The 20,915-nt window shown below is 37.4% G+C and overlaps 1 protein-coding gene across 5 annotated transcripts in view; it reads right to left on the bottom strand.

Moving 5' to 3' along the window:
• ARHGAP15 (Rho GTPase activating protein 15) overlaps window positions 1–20,915 on the bottom strand; it is a 331,480-nt gene that overhangs the window by 266,528 nt on the left and 44,037 nt on the right. For all 5 annotated transcript variants that reach the window (XM_030018687.2, XM_041124393.1, XM_030018685.2 and 2 more), the window contains 4 exons: window positions 17,028–17,102; window positions 13,119–13,180; window positions 8,895–8,982; window positions 2,186–2,275 (listed from right to left, as the gene is read on the bottom strand). In XM_030018687.2, coding sequence (XP_029874547.1) covers window positions 2,186–2,275; window positions 8,895–8,982; window positions 13,119–13,180; window positions 17,028–17,102 — 315 coding nt within the window. The remainder of the gene's footprint in view (window positions 1–2,185; window positions 2,276–8,894; window positions 8,983–13,118; window positions 13,181–17,027; window positions 17,103–20,915) is intronic.

Raw genomic sequence — 20,915 nt, 5'->3', positions numbered from 1 at the left:
GAAAGTAATGAAACAAAAACCCACCAACTATGCTTTGTTGCCACGCTTTGAAGACATAATCGTAGTTATTTCTGATCATTTCAGAGTTAGGCAGCTAACGTATTTAATCAAATAGCAATGCAATGCATCTATATTTAGGTCACAGAAAAAAAATCACCCATGTTCTTTTCATTTGAACAAACCTATGAATAAGTAGACAGACATTATCAATCTTATTCCCACCCGCTAGGGATAAGTAGATCATCAGAAGTGTTTCCTGAAATATTCAGTATCCAGGTACAAACTGACCTCTCCGCTTTCGAACTCGCCTTGGATTCCCTCCAGACTATCTCATAAATCTTCGCTCTCTCTCTAGTCCCCTTCCCACTCTATCTGCTCATGTAGCACCAGTCTCGTTCAGTCCTTTCCTTCCCCAAAATGTCACCACTACTGATGCCAAAGCCTTCTCCTCTTTCACTCTTACCATCTGGCATAATCTTCTTGTAGCTCTCTGTCTAAACAATGCTCCATCCCTTTTCAAAATGTGTCTTAACATATGTCCTTCCTCCCATGCTTTTACTTCTTAATGTCTCTCCCACTCACTTATTGGCTCGATGAAGACACGTTTTAATGGGTTCAAACAGTAGTGCATGAGTTTCCTTTCTCACATTATTCTGATTCAGTGGAGTTACACCTCACACTAACAGAAGTGAGAAGAAAATGTATTGCAAAGTCTTCATACGACCAGTTTGGTAAATCAATAACAGAGCTTCATTTGTCTTTACATTGGAAATGTATTAGCTGCAATGAATCACCACGCCAATATGCATTTCCAAACATAAATTTTGCTTCCTGCAAAATGCGAAATAAACCCTAAAAACTCAGAAGACCTGTCAGTGTGCTCAGGGGGTTGCAGGAGCGAAGGCTAAGGTTATACTTAATCACATTCCAAGTGAAAAAGCTGAAGATTGACAGCAAAACCAAAATATTTATTCTAAAAATACCTAGGAAATGACAAAGCTCCAAGTGTTGTCTCAAGACAACCTGAAGGATGTGGGGGGTATAGAAGCCTAAGTCTCACTGTCTTGAAGAAGAGGAATTTTTCTAAATATTGCATGCGCTTTAGAAAGATGTCTAGAAAAATAAACCTTGAAAAAGTCTCTGTAACACCCAGTTGACCCAAAGAGGTTTCTTTTCAAGAAACCATGCACAGTCCCTCAAGGGTTTTTTGTTTGTGGTCGTTTTTTTTCTTAAATCCCAGACGCGGGCACAGTTGGTTCCTCCAGCATGTTTCATCGGTGATGATGCCAAAGGACTATCTGCTAACTAACAGTATCCTGACCCTGACACATTCCCTTCTGCGTCTCTCCTCCCTTTATTGTTTGTATTGTTAAAAATTCTTCATGTTAGAACTCTGGGAAACAAGTCGGTTCATAGAGAATAATATTTTGATGTGGCTTGATGCAACTTTTAGCGAAACAAAAAAAAAAACAAACCCTTTCTACTGACATTCATGGGAGATGGATTATGTCCAAAACCTGAAGATGTTGCAATAAACTATTTTAGCCCCTAGATCCTGGAATGTTAACCTTGCAGTAACGCTTTTCTCATCCTTTCATCTTCTTGGGCCTTGATCCTTCTTTTCAATTCAATGGGATTTAGATGAAGCACGTAAATAATATTCTTTTCCATCAATGAAGAATAGTCCTATAAGAAATTCATGTCCTTCTATGCTGGCCCTGACAGAGGCAAGCTTTTAAAATCCTCCCCTCCCCTTCCAGAAATGAACCTGGGTCATCACCGTCTGAGGACCCTGAACAGCAATAAAAATAAACAGAGTAACCGCACTGTGTTGGAGCAGTGCTTGTATAAGCAGTTTGAAGAAGTTGTGTTTATGGAAGTCCTTTAGGTCAAGATTCTAGGCCTGAACCCAAAGCAATTACCTACTAAGTTTTAAAAACAAATTGAATATAGAGCATTAATCAATAAATCAACAGGTTTTCAAGTGTTTAGGAGACTCAGTCATCAGAAATCCTTCTCTTAGAAAAATAGTAAACTGATGCTTGATAAAATGTTACACTCCTGTATTGGTAAGAAAAACGCTGTATTAAATCAGTCTCTAGTTATTAAAACCAAAGAAATAAAACCTACCTCTTAACAGAGTTTATACTCAAATGAGCAATGAAATGCATGCGTTGGCTCTTACCTGAAAGACATTCTTTCTGCTGGATTTCTCCGAGGTCCACTCAATGCGAGCACCACACAAATCCACACACTCAGGTTTATATCCTGGTTTCTGGAAAGAAAAAAAATCAACCATGAGTATGGCCTGACTTTTCACAGATGGGGACAGTTATCAGATAAAACAAGAATAGATCAAGTTTAAGTGACAGATTATTGTAGCACAGCTGCTGGTATTACTGAAAAGAGTTCATTATTCCCTGGTATTATTAAATAACCACTTCGGAGGTGTCTTAACTCAGAAATAAGGTTCTTATACTAAATACATAATGTTTAAAATAATAGATGGTTTAAAAAGCAGTCTAATACAACATAGAATAGATGAGAACACAAATGCATATACATTGACCAGATATTTTAAATGCTTACTTTGCAAAACCTCTTGAAAAGCCGTTGGGTTTAAAGGTAAAGTTTTGTGGGCTTTCCAAATGGAAATTTAAACTGATGCAGTTGGAAAGGAGAGAAATTAGACAAGAATATACATCATATCTGTAAGACAAGCTATCTCCTTTCTCCAAACAAATTATCATTTCTAGCTCCTAAAAAAAAAAAAAAAAAAAAAGGCTTTGAGGGCACATGTGACATCAAGAAAGAGCTCAACGCTAGGGTAGCTCCACACAGTTTGCTACTTCGCAATGTCAGTCCGTGCATCCCGGAGTGACACAGCTCTGCCTCCCCAGCTCCTCCGTATGGATGCAAATAATTCAAAGAGCACGTTTGTTTGCCTGGATCATTTACGTTGCTGGGAGTTGGTGTAAAGCACAATAATGCTCATTTGCCATCTAAATTCCTTCTCCAGGGATTCTGCCTGTGCAGCAGTTCTGGCAAAGCCCATGTAGTTTAGAGTAGCCTTTGTAGATTAGGTTACTGCACATCCCAGACAACAATAAAAATACTACTGTTAACAGTATAAAGCACTAATAAGTCCCTTCTGGGTAAGATATGGAGTAGTATCCACATAACGTAATTAATCAGCTTGACACATCTTCTTTGCTCTGTTGTTTTTAGGCCATTTTACCTTAAAAAATGGCATTGGTGATAAAGAAAACAGACTTAATAGAAGTTAACAGTGGCCAGTCCAGCATCAGCCAAATAACCAGCTTTCGAAAGATTGCTCACTGAATTTCTCTGATGTTGTTATTAAAGGCTAAAAAAATTGTGTGTTCTCCAGGGTCATTTTGAGATGGGTGGAAAAGGACTTATTTAGGTTAAAAGAAGCAGAGTAAGGTATCCTGGTCAAGTAATTTGCAGCCAGAGTCTCTGGAAGTTTTCAGTACTGGAGTTGTAATTATGTTCTCCGTTTGCCAAACCATAAAACCACCATGGTTCAGCTCCTCTAAAACTGACAGTTCTGTGTGACTTTGTTCCTTTTCTTATTTTTTTTAAATTATTTTTAATAGAAGAAATATGCTGTTCAAAACAGAAGGATCTTCTTGTGGCTAAATCACTGGAAGAGCAAGGTTTGGATTTTTTTCCCCAACTCTGCCTCAGACTTCCTGCCTGGCCTCTGACAAGAACTTAATCTTTCTGAATTTTTTCATAACAGATCAGTTATTGATACTTGATTTTACAAAGTTGTTGTGAAATTTAATCAGTTAATATTTGCATGGCAAAAGCAACAAAGTTGAAAAACAAACACTAACCGATTAGTACAAAAAAATATTCAAATGGGGGGAAAAAACCAAACAAATTTTCAGTATTCCAGCACTATACTTTTATAAATAGGGCTCTGGTGCTTCCTTTGACTAGGTCGTTCCCTCCTTGGCCAGGAGATACCCCAGGGAAGTTTCTTCCCCAGGACTCCATGCAATGACCAGGTCTGCGCCGCACAGAGCAGGCAGCTGTGTAACCCATCATGAACACATAACACAGCCTCGTCAAAGTGGGTCACCTTGATTTCTTTGAAAAAATTATCCAAAAAGATAGCTTGAGTCTGAAAATACTTTAACAAAGAAGGGCAGCTTTATTCCGCCAGCAGAAAGACTCAAGAAGTTTTGGAAACACATAATGAGATGAAGAGATTAAAACGTAGATAAAGAAACAGGAAATAGTTTCTTGATAGTGAAGTATACTGGGCTACAGGATATTTTCCTCAGGAAAACTGCTGTGGCATTTCACACTGAAGTGTGAAAAAACAATGGAAAGTCCAGGGAGTTTTTGTAGGAAGACAGACTAATGAACTCTATAGGATTTACCATCTCTAATTTCTATGACTGTACAAAAGTGTATGCAGCAGCAGAACTTAGAACGAATCGTAGACTCATAGAATGGTTTGGGTTGGAAAGGAGCTTAAAGATCATCTAGTTCCAAGCCCCCTGGCATAGGCAGGGACACCTTCCACTAGACCAGGTTGCTCAAAGCCCCATCCAACCTGGCCTTGAACACTGCCAGGGATGGGGCAGCCACAGCCTCTCTGGGCAACCTGTTCCAGTGCCTCGCCACCCACCCTTTCTTAAGCCAGGAAAGTGGCTTTAAGTACTGGAAAGCCACTATAAGGTCTGCCCAGAGCCTTCTCTTCTCCAGGTTGAACAAACCCAACTCTCTCAGCCTGTCTTCATGGGAGAGGTGCTCCAGCCCTCTGATCATCTTCTTGGTCCTCTGGACTTGCTCCAATAGGTCCATGTTCTTCTTATGTTGGGGGCCGCAGAGCTGAACGCAGTACTGCAGGTGGGGTCTCACCAGAGCAGAGTAGAGGGGGAGAATCACCTCCCTCGACCTGCTGGTCACGCTGCTTTGGATGCAGCCCAAGATACGGTTGGCTTTCTGCGCTGCAAACGCACGTTGCCAGGTCACGTTGAGCTTCTCGTCAACTTGGACTCCTCTGTGCATTCAATGCACACAGTTTAATTTTGTTGTTGTAGTAATCTGGAGTTTGTTTACAGCTCTGATTTTGTAACAAGCAGAACAAAAGTATAAGTATGTGCATCTCCCTTTCCAGAAAGGATGGGGTGCAAGCTTACGGTATCGGATAAGCGAACCCCCTTCTGCTATGTACAGCGATCAGCTGCAAAACTGCTCTTTTGGAGAATTTAGCAATTCTGCCCACAACGGGATATGAGGTGGCTATGAACACCATACGAGACACATGGGTATGGCATAGTTTATGAAGTTTCTGAAGAAAACTACATTAAAAACCTTTCAGATCCATCAAGCCTGAAACTGTCCATTGTGCATATCAGCCCTTCTTGTGCGCCTGGGGAGCTCCACACAACGGGAAGCTCTGCTTAAACCCGTAGGGAAAACCCTAGAAATTCATTCCAGCCTAAACATTGTCCTGTGACACAGTTTGCATTCTGGTTTATGCGTTACTCAGAGACGCTGCAAGAGAGTAAGTTAAGGTTACTGGGAAAGCCTGAGCACTCCACGTCCTTGCTTCGTGTTTTGCAGTCAGAGCAATTATGTTATATCAATGTTGTTGGAGGGGGTTATGCTGTAAATTGATACAAGTGTCTGCTACAATGAAATCTTCCTAAACATGAATATGGATTTCAGCAGCATTTTCTCTCAGTAAATTACTTTGCAGATGGGCTAATAACCTGAGGTTAAAATAACCTCTGTTGAATAAACTCTCTCAGGGAATAAACAGACTACTTTTTCTTGGTCAGAAAGACCAACTGATAATAGAATTTAGCACTGGTGAGAAAGAATGGAGCTGTGATCCGTTTAGATCACAGTGCCCTTAATTTAAAATAAAAAGCAAGTTAGATTCATATGAATGTTAAAAAAAAAAAGCGTATCAAGAGCATGACCAGAAATGATCAAGGCAGCAGCAGAAGGTAATGATTTAGCTACATGGGATGCAAACTTGCATTTTCAGTAATATTTGTAAACAAGCTCATTTTCTGAATCTCTCCTCTGTGTGCTTTAATTGTTGTGCTATAACTATTACTAATAATAATACCAGATATTGTCTCTAGCTTCACCAGAAAGCTATGGATCCCAGTCTTCTCCATGCAAATCAATGAGGAAGTTGTTATAGTGAGTCCTACATCTACAGTCGTTCAAAGGAACAACAAAAACTCCTTTTAGCTATCACTAGTTCTTTGCATTATAATATTATTAAAGATTTTGGAAAATATAATTTTAAATCACCTCTAAATGTTATCTTATCATCAGGAAAAGAGGTATGATTAGAATATGCTTTCATTTCCCTCTCTCCGGTTGCCTTTATTGTGAAATATCATGCCTTTTATAATGATGCTGTCTTATTCTAAATTTTCACTTCATGTACAGTATTTAATAATTAATAATTAATGAATTAATATCTTTATAATACAAAGGAACATTAATCTTTTTGTTAAGTTACATCATTTTCCTGTTAACATTAAAAATGTGTTGTTATAAGTCATACTATCGTGAATGAACATTGCCTTTATTACATTATTTAATTAATGGTTGAGCTCCCCTTTTTCCAAAGTAAACTACAGCTGGAAAAAAAAAAAAAATCTGTAAACAAATGATTTCTATTGATTCAGTTTTGTATTATTTCCTTTCCACTATCAAAATTACATCTGGTTAAATGGTTTACAAAGGAAATAAGCATTGCATTTGCTTTATCAGATGAGGTCAACATAGCGCTTTAGCTTTTTTTTTGATGTGTGAAATTTGGGTTTAAGAAATTGCTTTACAAGATTTTGAATACTGACAGCTCTTGTTGTTTTCAAGGTTAACCCAATTTGTTTATTTACTGTTGCATATAAGTTATATGCAATAGACAGAAAATGTAACCTTAACAGCTTTTTCTCACCTAGCGAACATTGAGTTCAGAGCCTCAGTGTTCAGATCGAGCATGGAATAAAAAAAAAAAAAAAAAAAAAAACAACAAAACCACCACACAAAAAACACCCTTATTTTTTTCCCCATAATGAGCAAAATATGGCATCAATATGCCTGTGTTCTTCCTAACACAGGAGGCAGTAGATGTTATCTCACTGACTGTGAGCACCGGTGACAACTGAGACTTCAGGGAAAGGGACCGACTTCTCAGAAGATCCCTTCTCATAACACACCTTAATTTTTTGAGTTAAACAGATTGAGATCTGGGCCAGAGTCGCATTCTCCAGGCAGGTCTACTTTAGTATCTAAATTCTTAAAGAGCTAATGGGGACTTTAACCATGTGGAGGAGTCTCAGAGCGAAATCAAGTCTCCTGTGTGTTGAATTTCCACGAGTCCATTTATCTCCTGGGATTTCAGTGAGGGCTTGCAAAGAGAGAGGAGAAGAGGTAGCAGGCAGAAGTGTAAGACAGCTAGTAAATTATAAGATTAGTTCTAATAAGCTCACCTGAGACTTTTTTTTTTTCAATAATATATAATTCAAGTTTAAGGAAAACAGATGATTCCGAAAAAAAATATTATTTCACGCTATACTGTTTTCATGGCTGAATAAAAGTAGTATTTTCCAGCTGTACCAGCACAAAGAGAAGCAGAAAGTGCCAGATTTCACCCTTTACTTACTTTTATTGTATCATCTATTACTTTTATTTTTGCTGCAACCCTCACCTTCTTTCCAAAAAAAGGAAGGCATGAAAAGGCGTTCTTTAAAGCTGATTTTATGGCAGGTGGCATTGGTAGTTCAAGAATATATAGAAGAAAAAGTTTGCATCACCTGCCACGGGAAAAATAGCTTATTGTTTGTGACTCCTGCCAAAGAGAGCACCTTTGTGGCCACCCATCATGCCAATGAGATTTGGCAGGTTCGATCAGGCCTTGAGAGCCTTTCACAACAGGGCTTTGTCAAACCTGTCCCTGCACTGCCCACAGTGTCCCACATTTACCGAATTCCCTTTTCGTTGCCCACATTCGGGTTCGTGGGCTCAAACTCGGCAGTAACTAGCACTGAAGGGATACACGCCGTTATTGCTTGCGCAATGTAGCTGTCACATCTCCGAAGACTGAGATCGGTTGTCTTTCCTTGGGGCACAATAAAAAGGTACTGCAAATTTCACTTTGTAGTAACTACAGGCTACAGAAATTGCATTAGCTGCATTAGATGGAGTCATAGAAATATTCAGGAAGGTTAGCGGGATATGGTAGATGTCACATTTATACTACGATAAAAAATCACTTTGCTAACTTACAATGTTTTCTGCTTTGGTAACACCCTATATTAAGGTGCCATTTATAAATAATTTATTATTATTTATTAATGTATAAGCTACTTTATAGGATGGTAGATAACAACTTAAATTCATGTATTAAAGATGCACATACATGGTTTAATACAATTTACATCTCACAATATCCTTTGCAACAGATTCTCATCGCATCATCTGTTAAGCATTTATTACTAATGCATTTTATAACATACTTTATAATACATTATTTGAGGAAGTAGCTGCATTTAGTGATCATTTTCATAAATAAGAATAAAGCATTTATAAATGGCACCTTAATTTAAAGTGTTACCTTCACATTACTGGGTAGTCACTCACCATTTGTCTCACTTTGCAATTATTCTCAAAATGCACCTCTTAATAAAGGACATGCTAAGTCCTATTTCTTCTCATACACTACATCTGATTAAAAGTTTATCAAGGCATTTTCCTTCAGCTGCTCTCAAACCTTTGAAGGTTGCCAGCTCAGTCTGAATTTCTCTTACATAAACACCAAAAACTTTTTATACTGAAATAACAGTTGCAAGGAAGCTGAGTATATTGCATGGTTGATTGCTTACCAGGTTGGCTAGCGCAGGCTGCTTGGATTCTTTGTAGAATTCCATTTTCCGAGCAGTGAGAACAATCCAGGATGTGGACCAGTTTTTCCTTAAAAATAAAACAAAATTAAAAAAAAAGAAAAAAAATCAGTAAGGCATGCAAGCAGGAGGTAAAAGATGGTCCATTTGTAGGCTTGGGTTTTAATTATTTCATGTCAGAAACAATGGTCTCAAGTCAATATCAGCGATGCACTTCCACCAATATCGATTGAGTTGCACCATCATAGTTATACCTGACTGTGGCCTAACAAAGCTTGAAGGGCTTCTTTCTCCTCATTCATGTTTTGAAGCCTATCTATGTTCTTTTTCCACCACGGTGCCTTAACCACAGGAAAACAGGGGGATTATTCACACATGCTTAAAGTTCACATATACTTAGAGGACTCCAGAACAGCTGGTGCCCTTCTGGTAACTAATACTTAAAATAGGATCGAGAAGGAAAAATGTAATTTCAATCTGATTATCCAGAGCTCAGCAAAGGGTCTGTTTTGAAAGGTCCCAAATACTTTCTCGTTTCCTTAAATTAAAAATTTACAGGAGAGCAAGGAAGATAAGAACGATATCTGAGAGAGGTTTAGGTAACCGTTAAACATCAGGAGTTCACGGTATAGCCCTAGAGAGCTGACAAACTGCTGGGGCCAGGGAGAAGTCAAAATACACATGGATATGTGAAAGTGTCCCCTGACGCAGAAGAACATAATAATCAACTCAGAAGAAAATGTTATTATATGTATTACATATAATGTGATGTTTCAAACCACCACATAATCATAAACAAATGGATCTGATCTGATAGAAAACTATTTTTAGATCAACATCTCAAGTTTGACTCTCCGATTTGCGGGTCATAACATCTGATATTTACAAAAATACTCATGAACCCACTATTTATTTGCTTTACGTGAATGCAAGCCGCAAATCTGAACATTTTAGAACAGACCTGAAAATGCATGAGACAAACAGGCTGTTTCACGTGTATGTTGTAGTGCATTAAAAGGAGGGAGCTGCCCGTAAGGACAGGGAGGGCCCAGGGAGGAGCTGTTAGAAACCCTTTTTCCTCTCTTCTGTCTTCCCTAGTCCGTCTGAGTTTTCTCTACTTAGGTATTCCTAAGTAACTCAAACAAAGGCATTTTTTATTCTAGTAAAACCTGGCTTTGTGGAGTTTAAAAGCCTGTCAGTCTTCTTCTCGATGCTCACTTCCAGATCCATCTCAAAGCTCTGCTGCACTCCATATCTCATCAAACCACACATCAGGCATAACAACAGGCAGGTTTTTTATTAATGACTTTCCTATTCAATATGTTTGAGTCTTCAGTTTAAGGAGCATAACCAATATTACAGGTGAAGCCCTAACACCACTGGCATTATCAGAGGAACTACACTCACTCCAGTGTGGGCAGGATTTCACCCAGCACCATCTAACAATCATCCCTAAAATGCAGCCAACAAGAAGCAACAGTGAAAGAAACTCTCTGTGAAGGAGATAAATACATCCAAATTAATTAGGACTGCATTTTTTATGCCATGTTAATGGGGAAAAAAAAAAATAAAGAGAGAGACATTGAGGAAGAGAAAGAAACAGTAGGGTTGTAGAAAAGCACCTGACCATCACTGACAAATATTTCCCCACAAAAGGACAGTGTTTGTAAGTCACTTTGAAATTTTCAGCTAAATTTATTACCACTATAAAGCTGTATCCTTAGCTAATGTGAACTATGGTCATAGCTGTGAATTGTGTACATTGGCATAAAGAACAGTTCAACCTCAGTTAATTATTTTTTAAAGTATCCTTAGGAAACGAGTGCTGTAGCTGAGAATCACCATCAAGGTAGTGAATACAAGTTGTCTATTGGTAAGCACAACTTTAGTTCTTTTTCATTTTCTCTATTTTTTTTTCCTGCTCAAAAAAGGTCTCGTAAGTGCACAGGGGAGTAAGTGGCCAAACCTGCTATGTGCCAGTTTAAACAGATTTTCCTATGAGATGGATATCCTGGATAAATATGGATTATCAAAGGATTAAAACCCTTGGGATGCAGCTTAGATTCAGTACCCAACTTACACCAAATGCTTGACATTAGCTATAGAGAGGAACATTTCTGTGTCATGGACACTTCTATTAGGCAGAGTGCTGCTTGCTCCAGCTATTTGTGGGGCAGGTTTTTCTAGCTGAGAAATACAAATCAGTAATTGTGTTTTGAGGTCCCAGACTTATGTGCAATCTTCTTAAAAGATTCAAATTTCTGATCAAACTAGCTGGGAAGTTTGCCAAGATTTGAAAACATTTCAGTTCAACCTGGACCTCATTAAAAAAAACAAAAAAAAGTAAATGTAGTTCTGTCTCTGGCTTTGAAATAAGAAGTCAACAACAAAGAAAAAAAAAAGTCAATGATAGGTATTTCTTAAATTATATCAGGTGAGACGTTTTACCCAAGCTTCATTCTGAATTTTAAGGGGACAATGCTTTAATTCCATCAGGAATAAGAAAATATAGTGTTTCTGCAAGAGACTATAGGAATTATAGAAGGTATGAGAATGCAACTGAATTTCACCATATTATTCACAAGACTTTTTTCCCCCTAAATCTAAATTCCCGAGTTCTTTTATTCTGCAGTTCTTTCATTTTAAAAGTGACATTTTAAAATCAAAACTTCATTACTTTTGTGACCTAAAGATAAAAGGTATATAAACCAGACAACCTTTTATATCAGATTGTCCATAAAGTCATCTGTCAGCTTTAAAAAATAAGAAAAATTCTTTAAAGCCTATTAGTCTCTGTACAGGTGGGCACACGTTGTATTTCACCGGCTACGTGCAGCGAACTAAGGTTTTCAAGCTCTTCAGAAAAGTCAGTTCACAATATTCTAATTTTTGCCGTGCGGCACCAATGTTAGTCAAGAAATCACTTCCAGCCGATGAAGTTTAGGTAAGTGAAAGGAGGAGTCAGACAAAGTGTAGGCAGAGTAGATGAATCCTTCTACGCACCCTCTGCCTCTATAAAGAGCCATAAATATGAGTATGCAGAGAAGACCCAGCCAGCATCGACAAGGACATGGCGTGAATTCGTCGAGCCAGCTCCAGTGCCAAAGTCACGGTTGCAAGTCAGAGCTGCATTTGCATTCTGTCAGATGAACACCTGATGGCAGCACGTTATAGCTTCAGTGGTGCTCACAATCTCTGAGGCTATTTAAAAATACCAGCCTGATCTTCAGGGCTATTTAAAAATACAAGTGGCCGAGCTACGCTGCCTGTGCCTACGCCGAGCCGGCGTGCAACGCCAAGCCAGGGAGTTGCTTTGTGCTATGGGACCCCGCCGCCCGGGGAGAGTCTGGGCATGTCCACAGGCGATGCCCAGCCTACGCGTGCTCTGCAGAAGCTTCTGCCAGTGTCCGAAGTGGGGAACAGAGTATTACTGGCTTCAATGTTTTTTCCCAAAACGCGAGTTACGCCGGTTTCAGATGGCGGCCAGCTGCAGCAGGCTTGGCCAAGTGTTGGCAAAGTTCTTGTTTCAAGGTTGGACTTGGTGACGTCCAGACTCCCTTTTCAATGAGCATTTCTAGGATCCTTATGGTTTAGCACTATATAGATATGAGAACTTATTACTTGGCTCCTTACTCCAGGCAGAAAACGTAGTATTTCACATTACTCTCTCATTCTCATCAGTAACATACAGTGCTGGTCACATCACTGCTACTCCTTTCCAGGCATCTAAGTACAGCAAACCATAGCAAATCCTTCCGTAAAAGGCAGCATTAATATTCACATTATTTTTAACACAAACAGTGCCGAGTGAGTAAGTCCTGATCACTTTTCATAATCTTGCCTTGGCAGCTCTGTGCCGTCACCACGTGGTGGTTCCTACAACCCATCCTTGACTCCTCAAGCACACACTCAGCACATAAAATTTGCCCACCGTAAAATATATTGTTGGTTTGCCTGGTGCCTTAAGGTTGTCCTCAATATGTGTATAATATATATAATATAGAGGCTAACACTGACACGTGATCATTGCATGCAATGAGCCCGTTAGCCGCTGTCACTTGGTTTCTGGGACTGTAATCATACATTGGCTTAATACTGAAACAGTGGCAGTTTGGTTATTAGCAGCAATAATAGCTATATATACTTAAACATGCATCAACTCTGAATTTTGCAACTGAAAAGTTCCATAACATTCACATATAATACCTTAATTTCTTGCCACCATCTGCTATTTTAGCTTTTAGAAGATATCCTTCTTTCTCCACTACCTGCAAGAAAGAAGAAAAAACATGTCATAACCATATATTTTATTCAGATGAATGAATCCACTTAGTACATGTATAAGAGTCTGCATCTAGCTAATCTACTGTGGAGGCATTTTATCACTAATTCTCAGTTTAGTCGCCTATTGTTTTCCAATACAGTCAGTTCTTTTGAAAATTTGCAAACAACGTTTAAAGTCAATTAGTACACAGAACTAGTCTTGAAAAGAAAAAAAACCAAACAATAATATTCTATTTGTTCAGTTAGAAGAAACTTATTTTAATGCAGGCAAAGTTTCTAGCTATAAGTAAAAGATGAATTAATTGAAAATATATTGTAGGTAAGTCACGTCAAGGTATCATTTCATATATTGAGTTGCAGGAGTCCACGTTTCATTAATAGCTATGAGGGACAGACCATACTTCTGCAAAAGCTTCTTGATTCTTATATTCTAAAGATAGTCATGTTTAGGGGCAACCAATATCAAAGAAACATTAAATATCTCTACAACAGGAAAAGTTACATTGCCTTCATAGGTGCCACGTTTTGCTTTGAGCTGGCACCAAATCAAGGCTCACGCAAGGTGCTAAAAAGCAGCATGTTTTTAAGTAGTGTTGCCTTTCAGATGGGCTCCGGTATTGAGGCGCTCACCCCTCACGGCCCTTAAAAGGTCACATTTCCCTGGAGCGTGTGCATCTATGTGCAGGGAGAAGCTGTCTTCAAGTTTCCAGCTGAACTAAATGATCTCATAGTATCTTGCAGAAAACCAAATCGAGCAATTCTGTCAATTCTCGACACACAATCTGAAACGGGAATTGTAACAAAGGAAAACACAGCTGTGTTGCGCGTTTTCCAAAATACACCCCAAAAGGCAAAGCCCTTAGCTATTACCTATACAAAGCAGCATGTGATATTAGCAAATTGATATCATCCTTGAAGATCCCATACTCTGCTATTGCCGTTGCTGAAACCTGGTCCCTTTTCTGTGGGGCCAGAGCAGGCTGAGGACTCTGCCGGTACGCACGAGGCTGTGACACCTGGTTGTAGGGTACCAACGTCCTACTTGAGTTTTGGCGCATTAGAAGCAAGTCCTAGGCTTGCTGTTTTGTTTACATTTCTCTCTCTTAATTTCTGCTCCTCCACATCTCTGAACACTTTCCTTAAGCCAGAGGTCCTTGCAGACACTTGGGTCTCTATGATCTGCTGAAACATCCCTTGTATAGCTGTGATATACAGTCTAGGATAGGGGTTATTTTTGGCTATGTGAATTTGTGTTTAAAAATTCAAAACCGAACAAAACAAGACGACTGGTCTTCAGCCAAACCCATTGACCTGCCGTCTCATCAGGTCTCATTAGCTAAGGACGTCCCAACCGTGTCAGTAATGGGAAAAGAAGCAAAATTGTGATTGAGAGTGGGACTGTTTTCCCTTTCAAACACTACTGAGTCAATGCCTGACTTGGGGATTAGAAACTCCACGTGGTCTTTATAGTAAATTGTGTCACAAGGCGATTTTGTAACAATTTCAATAGAATTTTGCTGTCTGCAAAGCCATTAAATAGCAATAAAATATGCTTTAACATGGAACATAAGGATTTTTAAACCAAACATATCTGTTATTTTGATTATATGAAATATCATGTTATTAACACTGTAATACGTTTAACTATTTCCTTAGATTTTTGTCTGTTGCTGGTATACAGCATATAAAGAAATGTATACTGTGTACATGTCTGTTTGTACCTATGAAAAGGTCTGTAGGTCTGTGGACAATGATTTAGGTGACATTCTCAAATGGGTACACGAGGATTAGTGTGTGCATTTTCTATAATTTGTACTTATCTTATGCAAATTCCTGTCATGCATATCATTGCCATAGAAAACCCAGAGAGAAAATATGTAGGGATTATTGTGCAGAGTCATGTCACTATTTATGTAGTGATGGATGGATGAATTATTAGAGCTAAAATAAGACTTAATCCCCATCTCCACCTACTTTTTTTTTTTTTTTTTTTTTTTTAAATATATCAAACTTACTTTACATCTTTCAATATTTTTCTTCCCCTTCTAACCCTTCATTTTTGTAGCATAAAACTTCTGGTGCTTGGCCAGGGCCAGAGATGCCAAATAACATATGAGAAAGGTTATTCTTTTTAATATTTCTACCCATCTGGAAACAGAAATTGGGAGGAGCATTGGCGAACCATTCAAGCTGTTGATTGCTTCTCTGAATCAGACCCAAAATCTCATGTTTTCAAAGTTTACCAACCACCCTTCCCAAACTGTTATTTTAACCAATCCAAAACTAAAAGCAAATGTGATTTTCAACATCAGATCTGAATCACCTCTATTCTCACATTTTGGGAAGTTAAAAATTGGATGTACTTCCAGATGAAAATGTTGCTGCTCAGTCAGATTTTCCTTACAATTGTCATGAGCTAAAATATCAAATCCACTAAAAAATGTTGGGCATATAAAATATCCTGATTTAAATCACATAGCTCAAATCCACCATTTGTTTTGAATTAAACAGCTCAAAATTAAACAGCTCAAAAATACAAGATCTTCAGTTAATGAGACCTCTCAGTGCTAAGCAAAGTAACTTTCACATGTTTATTACTTTATTACTTTAATTGTATTAGTACAGGTGCTGGCTTTAAAAAAAAAAAAATTCGCATGGTCTTCAGTAACTGATAATGTGCACAGTTTTCTCTGTAATTAGTATAAAGGGCATTTATGGAATTACAAAACAACTTTACCACAAAGACAAATAAAAAGATTTCTAGGATGACCCCAATATTTTTATAAACTCTGTTTGGGGTGCTATATTCCCCTTGTTTAACATCTGTTAATATCCCTTTTTCTGTTCTACTTGTTTTCAAGAAAATACTTCCAAAACAGCTCAGTATCAACTTACAATATTTCTGCAAATAGATGACATTAGATTAAAAAGAATACCAAATATATCCTAATAATATGCTCTGTTGTTTCTGTCTCAATAAATATCATCATTTGTTGTTAAGCTGCTGCCCTTCCTGCACCTTTTCAACATATGGAAGGTTGAGACAATGACCCAAAATGCCCTGAAGAATTAGCACAGAAATAAGAAAATGGAATTATTGTGTGGGGTTTTGTGTTTGTGGACTGTGGGGTTTTTTTTAATTTGCTTTTTAGAAGAATATTGAAGATGAGAGTATGGATGTGTAAATATTTGAGTTTCTAAATAATAATCAAAAAAATACTGTCGTGAGCTAACAGTATTAGAAACTATAAGGAAAAGTAATTATCACTATATCACATATAGGTTCTATAATTTTCTTAATTAGAAGGATTCAAAGCTTCTGAACCTACCTAATCCTGAAAAGTTTGTGTAGGTGAAAGTACCACTGATACGAGCATTTCTTTGATGAATTTGTATTTGCATATTCATTTTCTCTTAATAGAAAAACCTCTATGCTTCTCAGTCCCCCTAGATTCTTTTAATGTCAAGGAAAATTTTGTTAAATTTCGTGATCACTTTTACTTATAAAAATTTATATCAATATTAAAAACACCTTAATGTGGGCAAAGACAGGACAAAGACATGGTCACATTCCTTTATACCAAGTATTAATACTGATGAAACATCTGTCTAGTAAAACTGAATTAACAGCAAAGTCAAGCTATATAAATTGCTTTGTACCTTCTAAAATTATTCTTTTTATTGATTAATCAAAGTCCCTCAAATCCCTTAACATCTTGAGGCATCCAAAGCCTCATGTATTTATTCTTTAGTAAAGCGTGTGTAACATTTACATTATAAACATTTAAAATAACAAGAGTGATTTATCAGTTCTATAGAGCAATTGCTTACCGTGTGGTCCTGTGTACTAATGATGTCTGCAAGCGTTAGGTTATGTTGGGAGTGATTTCTTCTATGACGATTTACCTAAAAAAAAAAAAAAAAAAATTCAAGGATTTAAATTCAGAGTGGATTCAAATACATGCAGGTAAAGGTGGACCAACAAATTTAATTACTGGGCCACACAGCATGCATTGGATGGAGTTTTGGAAATGTGGTTTCTTTCAGCACCGCATTTCTGTGGAAACGGGTGTTCCACTGAGCCCTGTGTATTTGAAGCGTACACTACTAGGGTCCAGAAATCTCTGGAATAAATGTGTTTCTTTGTAATGTCACATTGGCAAATTTACCTAAAAATTAACCAACTGATAATAACCATTTTAAATTATGACTTTTCCATCAAGAATCTCAAAAATTTCTTAACCGGTTAGGTGCTCTTAAACCCATTTTACAGAAATGGGAAAGATGCTAATTAAAACCTCAAGGCCACAGAGCAAGTCAATCAAGAAACTAGAAAGTAATTAGAAACAAGCACATAATATATCCGGTACATTTAAACTGCTTTCAAGGCTATTTCTAAAACCTCCATAACTGGAAGGCTACAGCAATACTGGACGCTGATTCTACAATTGTTCCCGTGTTGAGTCTGTGATTTCCTCCAGTTCCCTCTTTTCTAGGAGGAAGCCAGTATAACCATCTGTGACTTAAGTCTGGGAAATTATTGCATTATGCCAGAAATTACTACAACTAAATAAAAGTTTCATCACAAATCAAGCATTTGGCAGAGCTCGATAACATTTTACTTCCTTACAAATCTGCAACAAAGAACAGGTCACCCAAAAGTGTGTCCGTGTCCGTGTCTCTGTGTGTGTGTGTGTGTGTGTGTATATATATATATATATGTAAAACTTTTACTGTTTAAATTCAATGTCAATCAATAATAATATAATTTGGAGTTGGGATCCTGTAAAATTCAGTGATTATCTCCTCTTTTAACTGAAGCCAAAAATATAGTCTCAACTAGTTTCCACTGTATTCATCATAATGCATTCTCTTTTTCCCTATTAAAACAGAGTTAACCAAAAGTCATAATGTATTCTGTTTATATTCAAGTGTCTGAATATAGAAAATGTTCTTAATTAATCCAGAGGGCCACGCTCAAAAAACAGTTAAACATATTATGATCCCATATTTTTTCTCCACACATTGCTTTCATGTTTATTTGTAAGCAGTAACATTTTTAAGCCTTGAAATCTATATCCTAGATATTGCTCTACTCTCCTAGTCAGAGCTAATGAGCTTAATGAATTACCAGTTCTAAATTTAATACAAACATTTCAAAGAAAGAGATAAAACATTCCTCACAATTCAAAAGTTTCTCTGACCTATTTATGAAGAATATCACTTAACAATTTCATTAAGGGTGAGTAACAGCTGGTGACATGGCTGTGTCCTAAAGTGTTTTTCTCTCTTAATATTCTGCATCTTAAGCAATCGAGCTTTCATAAGAAATACTTTAGTTAGTGGCAGTCCCTCCTTTGGGGAGAAAAAAAATGTCAGACCACATTTTCTGTATTTTGCAATCTTGTTTTCAGGAGTGTCATGTTCCTGTTTTATTAGCATGTAGGGTAAACAAGAATGATTTGCTGATGCTATTGAGAGAACTTCTAAGATTACAGTCTTTCTATTTAGATTTTGGATGGAACTTAATATTAATGCAGGCAGAGACATGTATATAAATTCAAAATAAATTAATTCAATTTATCTTTTTCTTTATCTTTACTGTTCAACAACTCTGAAGGTTCTACAGTGCTCAAGACATATAACTAAACTATTCAGGTCTAGATCATAAAAAGTCTTTCTTACCCAGATCCCCCATTCTAATTATTCCTTAATATACAACAGAGCATATTGCCCAGTGATGCTTTCTAAAGTATATTCTTCACTCATCCAAATTAAATAACAAGACACACCACCACTCCAAAGCATCTATTTTAACATTCAGCTACTCTCTCCAGGAATCACGCGTGTCTGTTGGGGACCCTGTGTGCAACTTTGTGAAGTGTACAGCACCGATCAGAGCTTTCGCTCGGGTCTTTGGTTCAGCGATCAGAGCATTAGCAAAAGAAATGCTCACATCTGATACATGCAAAAAAGAATCTATCAGAAGCACTAAATCCATCCACAACCAAAAGAAGAAAGGGGATAGTAAAAAGTACTGGGTTTGTAGTACTAGCAAATTATCAGTGGTAGTGTAATAAAAAGACAACAGTAAGATTTCCAGGAAACGTGAGAGAAGGAAAAAAAAAAAAAAATCCAGTTATGGATCATATTATATGCTTTAAAAACGTCTTCGCTGTATGCAAAGCAGAAATGTTAAGGAAAACTGCATGTGTACAAGGAGAAAGAACAGACATCTTACCTGATTATTTAACACAATACTTTTTCTAAAAAGGTTACATGCTTCTCTTATAGGGCAAAAATAAAAGAAATAACATTACTTTGTAGCCCAGCAATGAGCAATCTCAATCAAGAAAGTCCTGAAGCTCCACAGTCTGAATATAGTTACAGAAATACAACCAAAATCCACAGATATGTAAGCCAAGATCAAGCTCTTCTGGAAAAAAAACCCAAATATTTGGCTTACAAATGGAATTAATGGAAAGTTCAACAAAGTTCTCACTCATTTTCTAAACCAAAAGGCTGGTAGAAAAGAACTTAAAAAAAAAAAAATCAAAACAGCTTGAAAAAACTCAGCAACAACAGAGACAATATATTCTTTAAGACTGATTTTATAAAATTCCGACAGGCCTTATACAAATTCGGTCTTAAATATATTTTGCAAATACTGCTGAACGACTTAGTTATACCACTTCCTTTACGATACGTTTGGTTCAACGTTAAAGTTTTTAGCAGAACCTGGGTGACAGTAGTCAATATACTCACGTTTCAATACACTCACAATTTTCAGTGGTGTACCAAAATATTCAAAAAGGGAAGTGTAGGCTCAATTATTTTCATTCTTTCATTCAGTTTTTAATAGAGAGACCATAAAGGAGATGTTTTGAGATTTTTTTTTTTCTCTATAGCTCCTTTTGATTACCCTAATAAACTGAAGAAAAACCTAAATAATATCCTTCACAAGTCCTCTACCTCACCTCCCAGGGTATGATGAAAGGCAGAGATTTACAGGAGAAGTTCGTGAGATCCCTTTTTGGGAAAGGCAGCTTATCAGCAGTTTTCTGATTTGATGAACATTCTTCAGTCAGCAACAATGTCACCTGCAGCATTAAAAATCCACTCTGTGAGCGCTTGCAAGTCTGTGGGCAAGTCTGGTTTTGTTAAATTCAGCCTCAGCAGCCCCCCCTTCCCTTAGCTAAAGGGTATCCATCTCCTACCAGAGTTATTTCAGCATCTAAGCACTAATCCGTCATCATCCTTTCTACAAAGGCAAAGCCTCCATTACGTATGCCTGGTATCCCGGCGTGAAGGGACAACCATCTGACAACTGCTGTTTTAACACTGATGAAGTAAAATGCAATAACCTGATGCTTAATTTCATTTCTTTCTGTGTTCCCATTTGTTCTTTAAATTCTCCCTCTTTTTATGGGAATTCATCAAGACTAACTCGTTGCTACTCTTTTCAAATAGCGTGGCGTTGGTTTAGAAAGAGACTTGGAGGACTGCTTTGGATTTTATTTCCCATTACAAGCATATTTCTGGACTAATTCATCTAGTCAACAAGAAGCAACATACTACTTTTTTATTTCAACCAAACCTAACAAAACCAACTAGCATTTCTCAAAAGGCCCAGACAGGCTGCTCTAGTGCAAAGTAGAGGCAATTAATTATTTCCTGAAACATCATTCTGAATTCACTTGTATCCCTAAATAATTAAGA

The sequence above is a fragment of the Aquila chrysaetos genome, chromosome 6 (genome assembly GCF_900496995.4).
Source record: "Aquila chrysaetos chrysaetos chromosome 6, bAquChr1.4, whole genome shotgun sequence".
Classification (NCBI taxonomy): Eukaryota; Metazoa; Chordata; class Aves; order Accipitriformes; family Accipitridae; genus Aquila; species Aquila chrysaetos.
This window is presented reverse-complemented; position numbering and strand designations above follow the sequence as displayed.